The following is an 18957-nucleotide window of genomic DNA, read 5'->3' as shown; positions in this document are numbered from 1 at the left end:
CGTTACGTTGTTTCGTCCTCGCCAACACAGGAAACCGCCAGTGTTGACAAGGTCGTGCTCGCAGCAAGTGGCATGGCAACAACAGCGCTGTCCAACACCGCACGATTTCTACTCGAGAAAATAATGGTGTGCTGATATATTGTGATTAAACCCCGATTTCTGTCGTCCCTAAGTGCCGTACGAGAATGTTTTGAACCAGCTGCGGTTGAGAAAGTTTCTCGCCAACGATAAGAACCGAAAAGTGTGTAAAAAGCACCAAAATTCGAACCTCAAGCCAACCATTTTTTTAACCAGTGTGTCGTAGTGTCCATCGTGTGCGTTGGTGGTGGTGCGTGTGTGCGTGCATGTGCGTCGGTGTGTGTATCAGTGTTCGTTCGTCGAATCGCGAAATCGAGAATATAGAAAAGAAAGATGTGTTCCATTCGCTGGTGGTGGTGAGTGGTGAGCTATAGCTGCTATATAGCGAATTGTCGAGCGAGTAGTCCCCGCAACCCACAAATCCAGTGTTGTTTGGTCCACCCCTCCAGCATCCGCATCGCAGGAATTTATACCCATTAAAAACCCCTACAAGAGCCACAAAAAGTGAGTATTTGCGTTTCGGGGGCGCTTGGCAACAGGCCCGAGTGCGTTAGAACGAGAGGGCGATAGCGGGGCGGATGGGGGCGGGAGCGGAAGCTCGAGAGAGCCGGGACGCCAGCGATTACATGCCTCGATTTACACCGAGTTTTTGTTGTTGCTTCTGTTGGCACATATGTATGTGGCCAATATATATTAAGAGATTGGGAAATAATAGCTCTCCTTACCGAGATATTGATTCCTTGAGGGCCTATACTCCTATCGCAGCTGATTATCATAGGATAATCATAGGATTAAGACAATGAGATTGCTTGATATTGAGATTTTGCTTTGAAGTCTCTGATTCAAGATCCAATAATTTGGATCTGATCTAAAAGTTACCTTATACACCTGTAACTTAACTTACTCTTTTTGCAGCGGATTAAGTTCAATATTTAGTCACTTAGGTATGTCAATTTAGTATCATAGGCTTCAGATAATAAGTTTGCTTGTGATAGAAATCTTTTCAATCTCTGACAGAATCCCTTAAGATACAATTATAAGGATCTGATTTCGTTAACTATAAAATTAAATCCCGTCTTACATATCTGATTTATGCACTATTACAACATTTTTTTAACGGATCGAAAAGTAATTAGGGTTTTAAATCATGACTGCCATATCGATTTCTAAAAGGATTTACATGGGAAAAAAACGAGTCCGCCAGATGGCTTTTCATTTTTGACGTCTTGGCAAAAAAAAAATTTTTAATTTTTCTTAATACCACAATAATTTTGTGCTTTTCAGTGCAACCCTCCCCGCTGCACTACTCCACGATGCGACCACAGGCGCCAGGATCGCTGGTCGATCCCAACGAAGAACAGCTGCGCCTGGCGCCTTGGTACTGGGGCCGGATATCGCGGGAGGTGGCCAAGAGCATCCTGCACGGAAAACCGGACGGCAGCTTCCTGGTGCGGGACGCACTCTCCAAAAAGGGCGAATATACTTTGACCCTGATGAAGGACGGCAGCGAAAAGCTGATCAAGATCTGTCACATGGATCGCATGTACGGGTTCATCGAGAAGAAGCTCTTCAACTCGGTGGTGGAGATGATCAACTATTACAAGGAGAACTCACTAAGCATGTACAACAAGGCGCTGGACATCACGTTAAGCAATCCCATAGTGCGAACCTGCGAGGACGAGGAATCCCAGCCGCACGGGGATCTCTGCCTGCTGAGCAACGACTTCATTCGCACATGCCATCTGCTCCAGAACATCGAGCAGAATCTCGAGCAGAAGCGGAACTCCTTCAATGCGATTCGGGAGGAGTTGCAGGAGAAGAAGCTGCACCAGAGTGTCTTTGGCAATGCGGAGAAGATATTCCGCAATCAGATCAAGCTCAATGAATCCTTCATAAAGGCGCCGGCGGATGGGCCGTCCACGGAGGTTGGAGGACCCGGAGACGCGTGCCCCGGAGGAGCCGCATCCGCTGCGGCGAATGCTAACACCCGTCGAAGTCTGCAAGACAACAAACAGAGCCTTCTCAACTTGCTCGAAGTGCTTCAGGCCAAAGGACGGGTCCTAAACCAGTACATGGAAAACAAGAAGAAGGAGGAACTGCTGCTTGAGCGGCAGATCAACGCCCTTAAGCCGGAACTCCAAGTACTGCAATTGCGCAAGGACAAGTACATAGAGTAAGTAATTTTTTTAAACTTTTACAAACTTTTACAACTTTTTAACTGTATATCAATATAAGGAAACAATTACAAAAGCCAGCTGTTCGTAAGATGCGCCTTTAATGAAATAATCTAGAGCTTCAATATTTTTGGCTGCTCATTTTTGTAAACTTTTTCATGTTGGGTAACCGAGATTTATTTTCGACAGTATGACTAACCATCAACCATTTATAATGGAATATTGGTGTACTGGTTTTGTATATGACAAATGCTGTTTCAGTATTTACTCCTGATATGGCTGAAAGAAAAAAAAACACCAAAAAATTTCAACTAAAGGCTCCATTAAGAAAAAACTAAGTGTCTATCCAAGATATTGAGCTGTATTAGGAATATTCTTTTACCAGCCAGCCAAGAACCTCTGGTTTGCAGTTTTTAGCCACCGAGGAAAGGAATTTTAATGCTCACTCTACGGTTTTGGTTCATTTTACAAGCGGCTCAGTCGGCCGATCACTCATTCTGTCGGAGTGTCGGCAGCTCGTCTGACCGATACTATACGATACCGATAATAATGGCATAACACTGTTAACGGCAGCCGCCTCCGTTCCCGCTCATCTCTCGAATTCTCCACGCCAGGGGAGCGTCTACGTGCCTGGCCAGCCGCCTTTTCCATTCACTCCCTGGCATGCGACTTTCTTACTATGCATTAGGGCTAGGAAGACAAATTCAAATAGATACAAAACCTAAATTAATAGATGCAAGAAAATAGAGGGATTACTAACTAATTTAAAATTTGTATTTTAAAAGTCGCTCTTAAAAGAATTGGAACTTTAAAGGATACAAGGTCTCGACCCAGGGAGGTCCAACTTGCTGGAGGGGACGATAAGTAACCCCCTCAGAACTGGAATAAATGGATGGTACCTTATCCTAACACTCTTATCTGCATGATTGGCAAGTCTTGGCATTCGGTCTCCGAATCGAAGCTTATATCGGATTGCTATGTGCAATATTTATTTGTATGCGAGTAGTATATATTTGTTTTGCCTTATCAACGTAATTTCGTGTGGGGTAACTTTTGAGTTCAAGCTAAAACGTTAGAGAATTTCTTTCAATATATGGAGAACTTTATCGGGTGTTCATTAGTGTGTGCCTTTAAATTTGTTGACTGGGTGTTTGCATACCAAGGTCATAAAAATGATTATTTTGAAAGTCTTTTATTTATATAAACTTTACTAAAGCTTAGGTTGGAAATTGAAAATGTATTAACTTTTAATATTGTCAAATAGTATAATGTCGCTATCGGTTTTATTCATTAATTCTATCAATTCTTAAAGTGCCAATAGCTCTATTGATTGATCCCTGCAATTTTCTCGGAATTCCGAACGCAATTTACAGTGTAACATCGGATTGAGTTCTCTTTTATTACACTCTGTTATTTATCTGCCAAACTTTTGCGTGAAACCGACCACATGGGGAATTTTTTTTTCCTTAATTTTTTTTGTGATTAGCGAAACTTGTTCATTTCTTTAGATCCATCTCCGCGCTACCCACAATCTCCGGCAGTTCGAAAAGCAAGAGGTGACTTTCGCCTAGCAACAGGCCTTTACACTGTAAAGTACGTCATCGTTGGATGATTTTTCTCGGTTTCTATGGGTATTACCTGGAGTGTGGAAGCGCGAGTGTCAGCGCAGGCCTGTAGATAAGGTTAGCGCCTTGCTGAAGATAGCTTCGTTTATCAGGCATTAAAAGTCTGCCGAGTGTTTTATAATTCTCTTCGAGTGTCTTCTTCACTTCTATGTACCTAATGTCTGTATATAGTTCTGGTCTGCTTTTTGCAAACCTTTGCAGGCCTCAAGGCTTTTTGCTTTTGTGTCTCCAAACTTGGCTAGATTAGACGGCCACCGTCATGAGACAAATGCCTGCAAGTCTCCTACTTTCCCACTTAACTCCGCTCCGATTAGATAAAGGTCTTTTGGCAAGCGTTTAGTTTTTGTGCGTTGTCCTAACTTGGTTTCATAGCTGCAAAGATGCATGATATCACCCTGCCTTGCGCTTATCGCGCCTCTGGTCCTCTTAGTCACTTGGATAGCCAGCCGGTCAACAAAGAGCCCCCCCTGATTGCCTGATCGTCCGATCGTGATGCGGAAACCCGCTGGTCTAGGCTTTCGTAGACCAAACGGCGGCCGGAACACGGCAGTCGCATTTGGTAATCAAGAGTTTCGCCGTCAGTTGAAATTGCACACGGTTTAGATGAGGCATCGATAACAGGCAAAATCGAACTTAATGACTAGTCATCGATATCGCCTTTAATCGGAATTAATTAATAGCCAAGGCTAAAGAGAGTTCTCGAGTACGGAATTTATATAATTGGAAGACAAAGTGGCTTCTTATCAATTGTAATTAAGAAGTTGCAACAATTGTTTTGTAAATCAGGACTGAAAGGAACATTATTAATTTATAAATTTAAGTATTAAAAGTTAGTTTAACAATTTAAATTTCGAAATGATTAGATAAGGAGGCAAAGTCATGAGGGTAAATCGATGTAAATAGCAGATTATCTACGCCTAGAAAACCACGTACACCACACCTACATAAACAGTGTAAGTTTTCGTTCCATATATTTGCGAAAAATGGTTTTTAAGAAACATTGTTTAAAAATATAAGTTTGGAGTCTAAAAAAGTCTAATTTCCCACAGGGAGTTCAAACGGAAGTTTAGTTCGGACAGACAGACGTTTTCTCTTACTGAATCTAAAGCGCCCACATATGTGTTCCTTAAGCCATCTTGTCTTGGACAAAATTCTTTTGTAATGCCAAACACATTGTTATCAAATAGTATTTGAGCCCCACTAACTTTCGGCCACAATTTTCTTATTTTCTTCAGACGCCTGAAAGGCTTTAACATCAAGGACGACGATCTAAAGACGATCCTAGAGATGGGCTTCGACAAGTGGCTGCAGCACTACGAAACGGTGTCAAATCAGCCCCACAGCAACGAAGCCCTCTGGCTGCTGAAGGAAGCCAAGCGCCAGGATGCGGAGGAGCTGCTGATAGGATCGCCACCGGGCACGTTCCTGATTCGGGCGAGAGATGCGGGCCACTATGCTCTGTCGATTGCCTGCAAGAACACCGTGCAGCATTGTATTATTTACGAGACGGAGAGCGGCTTCGGGTTTGCCGCCCCCTACAACATATATCCCACGCTCAAGAAGCTGGTGGAGCACTATGCCAACAATTCGCTGGAGGAGCACAACGACACGCTGACCACGACGTTGCGCTGGCCCGTTTTGTACTGGCAGCAAAATCCGCAGCAGATCTTGACCCAGTTGCAGGAGGAGATGGATCTTGAGTATGAGCAGGCGGCCACGCTTAGGCAGCCGCCGATGGTGGGCAGCAGTGCTCCCATCCCGACGGGTCGGTCCCGGGACCACGACCAGGTGGACGGATTGGGAAGTCACGACACGGAGACGCCTCCCGCATCTATTTCGCCCTCAAACTTCAGCACTTCGCAGTAGGAGTCCCCAACCTCAGGCTAGCTATTTATCCCTCTAAATCTAGCTCGCTCCAAAGCCCTAACTCTCTCTATCTCTAGATATAAATGCGGTTGTTGTCCAAATAATAGCACTTCAGGCGCTGTCGCAAGGCTGTAACTTGTTATAAGAATGCCTTAAAAGTCAAGCAATTTCGTTTTGGGTTCAAAACTAATCGTAGAGCACAGCTATTTTTCGAAAGAAGCCTTTTTATATAGTTGAAAATGTATTCAAATTAGATATTTAACAAGCCCAACTGCCAAGATAATATTATTTACTGAAAAAAGGGTTCCCTGTCACAAAGTGTTTTCCTTACCTCAGCTGTTTCAGCTGTTTCAGCTATTCGAGTTTCCATATTAAGCGGTGAGAGTTGAATTAAAACGAATTACTTTGCGTTACTCTTGCAGTGCTGTTATTTCGGCCATCGCCGAGTGTGTAAAATGGCATATATAGGCTATATATGCAATATATCTGTGTATGATTATTTTTTGTGTGTGATGGATGGCGCTGGCAGTCCAACTGTCCCCCCGCCTTCCCTTCGGAATCAGAAGGCTCTAAAAACAGAAAAAGTAACACAAACGAGTAAACATATTTGGTGATCATGTTTGATGGCTTGCTAAAAGCTTTTGGTCTAAGAACGAAATTTTCTAATTGAGAAAGTAATCTTATTAATATTACAAGTATGATTAATTTTATATACATACATATATATTTTTTTCTAATACTGCATTTCGCTTGATAATTGATAAGTTAAGCTATCTGTTGTTGTATCACCTCCCTCTCCTGTTTCCCTTATAATTATTGTTATCACGCTGCGCGTTGTCAAAAGGGGCGGGGTAGGAGATCGTGAAGAAATGTTCTGCATTTCTTCATCACATTTATTCGTGCTCATGTAAATATTTTAAAAACGAAACAAAGGAACAGGTTAAGGTTTTGACAACCGACTACCGCAACCCCTTGCGCCCCACCCCTTGCTCTAATATTTGTTGTTATATTATGATTGATTTGAAGTAGTTCTAAGGAAATCTACATACGTACTCGATGTGATCAGTTGAGTGTTGCTAAATTAGTAATTTCCCATGTATTGTTTTTTTTGTCAATAAGAAAGCCTTTATTTTCATTAAATCACAACCACACACAAAAAACACACACACACCGAGTTGAAGCAAAAAATAAATGTACAAAGAAAAGAAATGAATCCAAGAAAAAACAAAAGCAACAAGCAAAACAAAAACAAAGTGCAATCGAAAATGTAATTATAAAATTTTTAACATTTGTTAATATATACAAGGAATGGAACAGGAAAAAGACAAATGGTTGCCCATATAACAAACCGCTGCAATAGGCAAAAATGCTGATTAAGCTTTCTTTTTACACAACTGATATTTAGCATATAGAAAGGAATGCCAGTTTAACCCACCTGCTGGGATTTATTTTAAAAATACTCTTTCCCAACGAAATATAGTTTAGAAACTTCAATGAACTTAGTTCTTCTAACTTGTCTACATTAAGCAGCAGCTGCATCATAGCTACGTCAAATATTCGCTTAAATTTCAAACTGCGTTTTGGGAAAGGGTACTTTTTGCGTTCCCTTGTTCTCCTGTGCCACCCTAATGTTCTAAGCCAGTTGGAAACTTTTCAATCTTCCTGTTTGCATTCTCCCCAAATCGGTATTGAAATTGAGCTGTCCACTAAAAAGCACACACAAACACTGGCGCGTTTTTCAGATATTTCTATATATATACATATATAACCATTAGTCTATACTTTACCTTTAATTCTTAATTTAATTTATTTAAATCGTAACTTGTGTGTTTCATTTTGCTTAAATTCTATGAGATTTTGGCGGATCTCGTACGTTGTAGTATTTATAAGTTTTAAATTTAGTTTGTAAAAGGCGTTTCAAACAAAACATAACACACATAAAAAAATAACAAAAAATAAGAACAAAAAAAATAAACAAGTAGCAGTGAAGGATTAAGTGTATTCAAAATATGATTGATCGAAATCAATTATAATTGAAACCTGGTAGACGATGACTTTTTGCCATACCTAAATGTTAAATTGGAAATATTTGTGTGTGAATTTTCTTATCTCTGCTTCGCGTCTGCATTTTTTGGCGCAGACCGGAACAAGAAGACTTAAAAATGAAAACAATGGAAGGCGACGAAACTAAATGTGAAACGAATTGCAAATTTGTTGTATTTTTTTATATGAATATATATAAAGATATTTACCCATACATACTTATTAAATATGTGTGCTCTAGAATGCTATATGTTGTAGATATTTAAGCGCTAACAGCAACCACAACTGAAACAACAGCAACAACCATTTTTTTGTAGTAGTTTTTTAAAGAGACGAAAAAATCGATGAAAACATTGTATGTATTTGTATTTGTGTCTAAAAAAATGTTCGTAAATAACATAAACGAAAAAATCCATAATAAAATCGAAAGAAAAAACATCTGCAAGAAGTTTACATATACATAAATCACAGATACCAAACATATTAACCGATTCTTCAGTTGTAATGGAGCTTTTCTTCAGGTTTCCTGATTATTTTGCTGTGGGTTCTGATTTTGATGAACCTTCGTCGACAGAAAGCCGCTGAGCTGGGCAGAAAGCTATCGCAAAAAAAAAGGAAAAACCATAAAAAACGAATATCATGAGTCGGCTGATCGTTCGAAGGTAAACATGCACTTCATAAGTGTCTGGCTTCCAATTTTGGGGGAATCGCAATAGAGTGACCTAAATAGGAGGGTCATTAGCTCAGCTGATGTTGAAGAGCCCTTAATTGGCTTACAACTTTTATACCAATACCGAAATTTTAAGGCTTAAGGCTATAAACGATTTTAAAGCTTGTAGTATTAATCCTTTCTTATAAAAGTTACAATTGACTGGTTTTAGAATCGGGTTTTTCTTTATGAAAGTTTCGACATTTAAAAAATACCTTCAAATGCGCGCCTTTTTCTGTGTGACCATTTTTCAAAATAAGATATCGAAATCAGCAGCGTAAAGAATGGGCGCCTTGCCTATCGATACAAGCTCTCGTTCGCAATGGATAAACATCGATGGTTCCAGTCAACTATCGATAAGACAGATACTTTGAAAACATCGATGACATTGGCATCGACTTATCCCCATCTCTAGTAGCATTTTTTTACTCGCGGTTGGGTGTTTGGGCTTTCGCGAATTTTTTTTATTTTGAATTTTTGGACAATCTTCGGGGCGTTTCGGCGTTTTCGATTGCTGTAGCTAATAAAGTTATGAATAACTAATGACTTTGGGCATTGTATTTGCTGGGCGATGCTGAAACAAAAACGGCGACAACAAACGCAGCATTATTACTTCATAACGGAGTGTCGTTCTCCCGCTCGCTCCGGAAAAGCTCCGCTTTTGGCTCACTCTCTCTCGCTCAGGTAATTAAATGTGTTTAATACTATTAACCTGGCAAATAGCATAGCAAAAAGTGCGTGTGTGTGTTAGCTTGCAATTGAATCAAAATTTTAGAACGCAAGCAAATTATTGAATAACATGGCATTAACAAAAAAGGAGGCAGGTGCCCGTTCTCTCTCCCGCTCTCTTTTCGTGGATCGGCTCACCGAGCTTAGAGATGCCGTAATCTTAGTTATACACTCCCCGGGGAAGGTGGACGGACGAGGTGAGGGGTTAACTGTAAGTGGTGGGCAGTGGGGGCCTATTCGATCGGTGGGGGTGATCTTATTGCTTGCTTTTGTGCCGAACTTAATCAGTGCCGCTTATCAGGGGCTCAGGCGTTCAGAGGAATTAAGGGAGGCGCAGGTTACAGGGGGCGGTGTGAGATTATTGTTAGAGAGTAGCCTTCTTCTGAGTTTCAAATAAAAATGGATTAATTTAAATTGTCTGAAATTAAGTTAAATTTATAATTAGGTAAACACTCACCATACGAAACTATTGTGCTTTTATTTAAGTCTCGACAAAACCCTTTTTTATACAGAGAGTGTTATAATTTCTGTTGAAAGTTTGCAACGCAGTGTAGGGTAAATTCTTGATCAGCATTACTGTTTCGGATGACTTATCGATATAGCTCCCATAGGAACAATCATAAAAATAATTGAAAGAGATATATGTACATAGTAATATTAATTATTTTTGAAAATGCAGTTTTTATTTTAAAATATTCTGTCGACTATACCATTTATAATTTATAATAATACAAATTATTGAAATTTCAACATAACCTCATAGCTTTTTAAAAACAAAAAACAAACAATAATTTATACGCATTTACACAATGAAGATTAAAAATGCATGCATACGTAACTATAATTCTATTGTGGAAAACCTTTCATACTACAAATTATAAGGAATTAATATTAACATTACTAACTGGATTGGTAAAATAGAAGTTTTGGTGTTCATATGTACAACCCTTTTAGTTGCTCTTTGAAGCTCCCAAATACATTGTATTAAAAGAGTTTCACTCTGACCCTATAATTCTTTATCCAGATTTATTTCTGGCTTGCCATATGCTTACAATTCTCTCATTATTCAGTCATTATCTTGGGTAAATTGGCCGCCTTTTTCACTTCGATTGCCCTACTCCCCAACACCTCCCTTTCCGCACCCTCTTCAGCCTCACACAAAACAAAAACAACCAAAAAACAACAAGTTGTAAATTATTTTTGTGGGCCGCACCCAGGCGCCATTAAAAAGACGATCGAAAATTTGGGGAGTCTTGGGGAGGTGATGGGAGTGTGCGGTGAATACAAGTGTATAAAAGTGGCAGCACATATCGTACATAACTTTAATTACAATAACCACGCGGTATTTCGAACCGGAGAGAGAAGTGGGGACTTTCACCCCTGACCACCCTCTCATGCTGTCAGCCACGCGCTGATGTCCACCCCCTCAACCCTATTAAACCACCCTCAATTAATCCTTCGACATCAACCTTTCACCTGCCGACTCAGCGCTCAACGCTCTATTAATAAATCGCATTAATAAATTAAATGTTTTAGCGCAGGAAATTTCTTCTCCAGCACCCACAACTTAAAATTTCTTCGCGTCCACAGGCAGACCCGAAAAAAAAACCAGACTGTTCCCGATTCGATCCGAAATGGCAACGTCATCATCGCTTTATAAATAAATCAAATGCGAATTTTGAAGAGCTCTTGTTTTAATTTCATGTGTTTTTTCGATTTGTTGCAATTGGCAAAGAGAATCTCCACGGTATTTTTATTCGAAAGCACGTAAAATATATATTTCTCTTAATTCCCAGTTTGCAGTTGTTTTTCTACGTCGGGTTGCTTGTCTTTCATTATAAATCAGCCAACCACAGAAACGGGCGGATAAAAAGACTCGATTATTAGCGAATTATCATGGAAATGTCTTTTGTGTAGTATTTATAAATGTGTAGGCCTTATGCTAATTCTTCAAACAAGTACCACATGAACACCAAAATTGGCTTGTGGTTTCATTAAGATTAGGGTAACGCAGTTTAACACACCTAAAGAAATGCTCTTATAAGAAGCTAGGCGAAAAACAAAACTGTCCTAGCGTCAAGTTTAGTATATATTTTATACTAAGTGCGTTTCAATAGTGCAATTTGATAGTACAATGTTAGCTATTTTGTTTTGGCCTGTATAAGTTTTCAATTATTAGTTATAATTTAGTTGGTCTTTAATTTTCCTCGGCCTCTGATTTTTTTTTGGTTTTTCAATTTAATTTAGTTTCTAAAATCTCAACACCTCGGTAAAAACAGACTGGCAAATAAAACACCTGTAGTTCCCTACTTCAAAGCGAACTTACTAAGAACAAAAGAGAAAGGAGGTTTAAAATTAAAACGTCGCGAATCTTTTGAAATAAATTTTAAGAAAGTTGAGATTTTAACTTATTCAAATTTGAGTCGAATGGGATATCCCTTTATACGTTCTTCTTTATAAGTTATGATGTGCCCGAAAAGAACTTTCTTGTTTATTGTACCCTGGTTTTCTGCAAAGTTTCGCTTAGTTACACTCGTCTAGGAACTCATGACCTTTGTAAACAAACAGACTGGCAGATAAAACACCTGTAAATTCCCTCTTCAAAGGCGAACCACCCACGACAACAAAAGGAACAACAACCACCCACGCACAGTGGGCACAACGGGTAAAGCAGTGCGATGAGTTTGGGGCCGCTGGATTCCCACCGGATGTTAATGTTTTATTTGGATTTGAAATTTTCTGCTCGCTGTTTTTAATGCACGCTGATTTGTTTGGAAGAAAATAAACAATTTTGAAATTTATTTAGTTGTGGATCTAGGGATCGCTTGGAATGGAATGCCATGTGATCCCATGTGAGGCTGCTTTACCGCATTTTATGGCCGAATAAATATGCAATAATAATGCCTAGTTTCCATTAGTTGGGTGTTTTTGGTTGGGTGACCCCGAATGAACGTGAGTCACGGTACCATCTCCCGTTCGGGACCACCATTTGCATATCTTTTGTAGCCCACCGAGTGACCTTGAGGACGCCGAGCCGCAATCAATCAAGCGTACAAAAAAAATATGTGTTGAGTGGCAGGGGGGTCTGCGCTTTGGAGGAGGGCAAAGCATCTTGCAACTTTCGCTTTGTGGAGAAAACACTGGGACCGACACAGAAGCATTTGTCTCACCTTGTCAATCATTTTCGGGGCACACAGTGAAAATCGTGTATTGGGTGGAAGGGAAATGTGGAGCGCAATATTCAATATTTTCCGCGTGTTGGATGCCATATTTTCCGCTGTCCCGCAAGCACTGACATATTTTTCAACTGTTTTGCCCATCTCTGATTTCCCTTTTTCAATTTTAATTTTTGTATTTCCCTACCCTGTAAACCTATTAAATAAGGGTATACGTTAGGCTTAGTCATAGAGCGAATTATAATGTTCAATTTAATTTAATTGTATAAAAACTATGTCTTGAAGTGCAGAGAGAAAGAAATGAACTCAAAAGTATTGTGAAGTCAAGAAAGTTATTGTGTATACAAATTTTTGTAGGGCAATCCCAAACGGTTCATACTGATTTTAATTAGTATAAAACCTTAACTTTTATTGTTAAATACATAACACATTAAATGTAATAAATTTACGTTAGTTATGTCATTGCTATTGTATAGCTTTTTTACGTAACTTACAATAACAATGACAAAATTGTAAATTGGAGCGGTATATCACGTTATGCGATAGAAAAGCAGTCGTTAGCAAGGGTATTGGAAAAGTAAAGCCATTACTTCTAGGCTTCCTGTTGTCGATTGCTTTTGTTCCTCTATTTTCATGCGCGCGTTCCTAATCCGGACAATTTGACGCTGTTCTCACGTACGGCGTATTGGTGGGGCATTAAAAATAAATAAATATATAAAAATTTCCGGCTGCATTGGGTTGTAGCAAACAAACCCAAAAATCAAGTTCAAATCGTAGCGAGGCGCACACACAACATCGCCCTTATTGGCAATTTTAATTTGATTTTCTGACCGTTTCAGATGCTGATTAGGCACTGTGAGGTCCACGTAAACATCGTCCCCACGTTTCAATCGAAGGTTCTGCCAAACTATTTAGCAACTATTATAAATTCTGGTTTGCAAAGGGGGTTTGGTTTTGTCGGTTGAATCCCTCTTTTGTTGCTCGGCTCGGCTGGCTTGTTCCCCGCTCGACTTCCCCCTAAAGTAAGGTTTTAATGAAGTAGGGGAACCGCTTTCCTCTTATCAAAACATGAACATTTCGCCGCGAACGCTTTTCCCAAAACAAAAACAAAACCTGGCAACGCACACAGAAAGCTTCTCGAAAAGAGAGAAGTTCTCAGAGAAATTCAGAGAAATGGCCACGGAAGTGTGTAACATGGCAAAAGCTCTTGTATAACATTTTCCGAATAGCAGTCTATGGGTCAAGAGGGTTTCTGGTGGTGGGACTCACCCAAAGTTGCAAGCCCAGGGGCGGGGTCGTGTGGGGGCTTATAGGGGCATGGTAAATGGAATTGATTGAAGTACATTTTTGAAGAATATATAATTAAATTTCGATTAATATTGATCTACGTACTCACATAAGTAGACGATTACGAAATTTTCAAGATCCTAGCTTTGAAACTAAGCTAGCAAATGGTATAGAAACAGACGTACATGTCTAAATCAACTAGCCTTAAGATGTTGATTAGGAATATATATACTCTAAAATCTGCTGAACAAAATTATAAATTATTGACAAAAATGCCCAAAGAGATATAAGTTGTAAAAGAATTGGTCAGAATTTTATCAACTTTTTTCGTACACTTCTTAGCAGTGTATGGTATGTGAACTCGATTCGCTTTAGACTATTTTTCTCCCTTACTACGCCACTGATTTCTGTTTGGTATGACAGTTTCTCTTAGCGTTTTTCGTTTATTTACAATTTGACATTTTGCAAGCACACGAAAAAAACATTCTGTAGAACAGTAGCTCACCTTCGCCAAGAGAGACAGAGGCGCTTCGCTGCAGCTCTCTCGTTCTCTCGGTTTTTGAATGTGAGCAGCATTGAGATTTCCACTTAGATTTTCCCAACAGAAATTCGTCGTACGCCGAAGCGTTTGGTCGTGTCAACGGAAGATTTCGCCCGGAAAACAACCCACCCGAGATTTTTCATCGGAGGAACCCCTCTCCGGTTCCCCAGAATCCGCATCCGTATCTGCAGCAGGCGTGTGCGTGTGTGTTTGTTCGTATCTGTGCTATGTGACTAAGCCAACCAGTTAAAAACTATAGCTAAAGCTAGAACTGAAGAATTAATTCATTTTAAATATATACCCCAACCGTTGTGGGTGCTGGCTGGGGAGTTAATCTTCCTTTGCAGGCGGGTGCAAAATCTGTAATTGAAATTTCGCCGCTTACGAAATTCAAATTGCCCTCAACGAAGTTTTCATCTGAAAGTCAAAAACTTTGGCACAGGTAACTTACCAGAAAAAAAAACCTTTTCAATCTGCGAATTTATCAGGAAGTGTCTTGGTCGGGGGAATTTGATTCCCGTATTCAGCACCACACACACAAAATTAAATCAAAATACAATTCCATTCAATTTATTTGTACAACATCGTTTTTTTTTTCACGGCTGCCTAATTGAAAATTGTGCCGAAAAATGTTGTTGCCCTCTCTTCTCTTGCCCCTCGCTCTTGTTTATAAGCAAATTTAGGCGATTTCTATTTGAGTTTCACCAAACTGTTTGCTGTGCCTCGCTCCCATTCTCGTTCCTTTTCAAGATTAAATATTTCGCTTTTTCGCTTTTGATTTGGATAACTTGAAAGATCTCTGTCGATAGCTGAGCTAGCGATCTGAGACGGGACGTGGGGTTTTTGGTCAATGATTTTGCGTCGCCGTCGCCGGTTGAACTTGAACTCGTAACGAGCGCGTGGGGTAGCGCGTATCAAAAAAAAATCTTAATGATTCTGTTGCTTCTAGTGGAAATCGGAGACTTGGCCAGTTAACGCTTCACTTGGTTTGGGTAAGCTGTGATAGCGATTACATGAAAAACCGCTAAGACTTCTGCTTAGAAATAACATAGTTATTAATAATTAAAACATTATTAAAATGTTTTCCCTTTACGAGCGACTTAGGAAGAACTCAAGCATTGATAATCTTATTATTTTGCAAAGTGTTAATGTGCCGAAAGCCCATGAAAGAAAGAATGAAAGAATATTTTTGTGAAAAGCAAAGACTTTCATGATCCTTCTGCTTTCGCTTAAACTGGAAAACCTTTAAGAATACAAATAGAGTTGAACTTAGTAAATCAAAGACAAACCAAATGTTAATATACCAAACTATACTATACTTTTTCTTTTCGACCAAAAACCTGATCATTTAAATATATAGAACAATCGATCAAATGATACAGCCATTAATCCTAAAAAAAGGTATTAAATGAAATATCTAAAAAGTCAGTTTTTTGCATGAAAATAGGTTTTCATCCGTATAATTTACAGAAAGCCTTTGTTACTTTGATAATATAAAAAGATAATACCAAAAAACGTAACCTTGAAATTAGAACTCGATTGGAAAAAACAAGTTTAATACCAATTAGCAAACAGACCATTTTAAAGGGGAGGCAACCCATCAATTGAAAAGGGATTCATTAGAGAACCCCGCTTCAATTGCAATTATTGGAGTTTGTAATCAGGTTATGGCCAATCTGGCGAAGAATTCGATGCGAATAAGCAGAGCATCAGATATCACATAAGCTCTTGCTACCAATTAGCGAAACGCTTAAAGCTGCCAATTCTCTGCGTCTCTGCTTTCCCTCTTTCATCTTGCAGCGTCCAGTTCAGCGTTAAGTAAGGTCCTGTTTCAGTTGCCGCTTGAGGCATTACTCAAGAGTAGGCATCATCTGCACCACTGATATGCAATTATCCCACTTGATGGCTGCACCATGCCCTGTCAGCTCCGCCAGCCTCCGCCTTCCACTTCAGTGGCATTCAACGTCCGCTAGTTTCAATCATTCAAACACAATTAAGGCATTAAAGGACACGAGGGTCGAAAAGGACAATTAGCGTGCGTGGGTGTGTTTGACTCATTATGCTGACATGGCCATCGTGCTCCACTTCTTTCATCTCCGTTCGCCATTCTCTATCACCCTTACCCAGTTTACCACTTGAGGCTGCTCATTAATTATTTAGCAGACGCCAACATGCGACTACAAAACTGAATAAAAGTCGCGCATACGCAGCGTTGGCCAAGCTAAAAATTAAAAAAATTATTGTGGACAGTACACTGGCGCAAAATGTGCTCGAGTACTGGAATAGAAGATGCCAAGGTGTCTTGATTGACATGCGAACAAAGTTTTATCATTGTTTGTTCAATGTTACTCATGTTACTCATTCGCACCGTGGCCCCATAATAGAGATAATTGTGATTTTTTGTGAGGAACATATAAGTTTTTTTTTGAATTTGCCTGTATAACTTGTAGATCTTAAACAAGAAATAGTTCTTACAAACTATTACAAATCATGTGATCATCGATAGCGTATTCAGCATGTTCATAGCATAACTTTCTAGATCTTCCTCGCAGTGTGGTTTTCGTTTGGTTGTTTTTGTTATACACCAACGCACAACGATCTATCATTATAATGAAGCGTCAAATCTAATATGTCGGACTACCCGAGCAGCATGGGTGGGATTTTGGTCATGATGTTTATAGGGGAAGTTCCTACTCCTGCTCTTATTGTTGCTGCTGATATTGTTGTTACCGCCTTCTGATAACGTTGACAAACTAGATAAAAGCGCGATAAAAATGAAAAAGAGAAAATGTGCGCAGAGACAAAAACAAAAATGTTATAAATAAAACAAAAGATGAAGCTAAGACGTTACCCAGAAATCCAGAATGAATTTTGTATGGATTGCGAGATATAAGACGTGATAAAAGGGAGCTAAAGAGGACGTGGACATGGGGGAAAGGAAGAGATTCTATGAATATGAATGAGATTGCCTGCAGATTCTTTGTTGACGTTGCTGTTGTTAATGAGCGATAAACTTAACCAAATTGCCACTTACTCCGGTTATGAGAGTGGAAGAGCGCGATATGCTGATTAGTTAGATTTTATAGGGGCGTTTTCCGATTAAAAGATAACACATGCTGATAAAGTTTAAAAACTAAATGCTGAACAATAATTAACTTATTTATAAAATATTTTTGAATTGTTTTTTTTTAAATTTAATTTAGGTAGCAAAAAATTATTGTTTTATGAATTTTTAAAACTTATTTTTTTATTACACCAAAATTAAATTCTGCTCGTAAATACAAAATATAAGTAAACTTTTTGAGTGGCAATGTGAATCCGGTGTGTTTGTATAATACTGAGTTTGTTTGCGGTGACACTGAAACGCGGTTTTAATTAATAATTATAAATTTCTGTCACAAATTCATTTTGTTTGCGGTGCTTGTATGTAAATTCCTACCCTCGCGGTTTTTGATGCCTCTGCTCGATTATGCATTACCACAGTCAGCGTGATAAGCTGTCAAAATTGTACACATATACAAAGCTTTCCACAATCAAAACGAGTCTGGTGACATTTAACATATAGATTCACGAGGGGTGAGGGACATTGTAAGTATCTGCATAATCGAAGTGCCCAGCAAACAAATTAACAGCCGAATGCACATAACTTAAGCAATTAATGCCGCACATTTGTTTATTTGTTTATTTTGGTTATCCGACGTGCAGTTAGTCGAGCAATTAGCTGTAATCGAAATCAGTGGCAGTGGCAGACGATTTATGGTGGTTCTAGTGGTGCAGGTGGTGGCTATGGTGTGGAAATGAGTGGAAAAATCCAGACTAAATTGCCGGAGTACGCAAAATACCAGAAAATTATCGAAACCTGAAAGTTACAAAAGTAAAACAAACCAATTTTAATATTAAAACAGAAACTCTGCACATGTTGATTGATTCATATTGTTTTTGTGGTTATTCTGCTTTTTCCAAACTTTTTTTTTTGTTTTTATGAGTATGAAATACATATCTCACAACTCAACCCAAGAAAATGCTTGACAAATCCCGCATCCATCCATTTTCAAACCCCTAAACGTATGCTTTGGTGTTTAAACGCCCCTATTTTCACTTCTCCTTCGAAAAGCGTCCCCACCACCGTTGTATTTTACCCTTCAGCGGAGGCCAATCAAACATTGAACTCATCGCCAGCGTTATAAATAGAAAATTTAGTCAAGAAACTGCCACGAGCCAACAAATAGGGGTGAACAAATGTGTGGTGAGAAAGGATGATTACCTATCGTGCCATTAAAAGCAATTGTTTTGTCAATATTTTCACAATTTGCCTATCGGCGGGCATTATCAATCGGGGTGAGGTAGAGGTCACCAAACACCATTGCAAAAAACATTTAATGAATGACGAAATTTTCGAATTATAAATTAGTTTTGCTCGGTTGCGTTTTGCTCAGTTTGCCAAAACCCCCTCACCCAGCGAAAAAAAACTGAAAAGAAAGTGTAACAAAAGTTATCCAATTGGATTTGAATTCATACACACAAGGCTATGTAGGTGTATTTGTTTGGGGTTTCAAGGATCCCGAAGAAAACTCAACTTGACGTTGGTGGAGGCTCCAAACAAGAAAAACCAGAAATAACTCGGGAACTTGAGTTTACGGCCGGGAGCTGTTGTTTTGGGTGTCATTGAACTTAATTTTGTTTTTCTTTTGCTTAGCCACGCCCCCCGCGCGAACCCCTTTGCTGTGCC

At 39.3% G+C, this 18957-nt stretch overlaps 2 protein-coding genes across 7 annotated transcripts in view; both read left to right on the top strand.

Moving 5' to 3' along the window:
* The first annotated feature begins 47 nt into the window (after positions 1–47).
* On the top strand, positions 48–8224 carry LOC128253583 (phosphatidylinositol 3-kinase regulatory subunit gamma). 2 transcript variants are annotated; one of them, XM_052982082.1, is made up of 3 exons: positions 48–582; positions 1363–2251; positions 5113–8224. In XM_052982082.1, coding segments are annotated over exons 1-3 (1521 nt in total). In that variant the 5' UTR covers positions 48–581; the 3' UTR covers positions 5744–8224. The 2 variants fall into 2 exon arrangements, with proteins under 2 accessions (XP_052838042.1, XP_052838043.1); XM_052982083.1 differs by lacking the exons at positions 48–582; positions 1363–2251 and adding exons at positions 4733–4830; positions 4927–5035.
* A 677-nt stretch (positions 8225–8901) lies between these two features.
* Positions 8902–18957, top strand: part of LOC128253575 (1-phosphatidylinositol 4,5-bisphosphate phosphodiesterase classes I and II) — a 46769-nt gene continuing 36713 nt past the window's right edge. For 4 of the 5 annotated variants that reach the window (XM_052982070.1, XM_052982068.1, XM_052982069.1 and 1 more), the window contains exon 1: positions 8902–9179. The gene's annotated coding sequence lies outside the window, so the exon portion shown is untranslated. Of the gene's footprint in view, positions 9180–14310; positions 14671–18957 lie in introns of those variants that run through there. The other variant, XM_052982067.1, reaches the window with a different exon arrangement.

This window comes from Drosophila gunungcola (assembly GCF_025200985.1).
Source record: "Drosophila gunungcola strain Sukarami chromosome 2L unlocalized genomic scaffold, Dgunungcola_SK_2 000052F, whole genome shotgun sequence".
Classification (NCBI taxonomy): Eukaryota; Metazoa; Arthropoda; class Insecta; order Diptera; family Drosophilidae; genus Drosophila; species Drosophila gunungcola.
This window is presented reverse-complemented; position numbering and strand designations above follow the sequence as displayed.

What these genes read in the sequence shown, in the direction of transcription:
- LOC128253583 (XM_052982082.1), top strand. An exon ending in CGCAAGGACAAGTACATAGA is followed by an intron (nt 2,252 to 5,112) that starts GTAAGTAATTTT and finishes TATTTTCTTCAG; the next exon opens with ACGCCTGAAAGGCTTTAACA.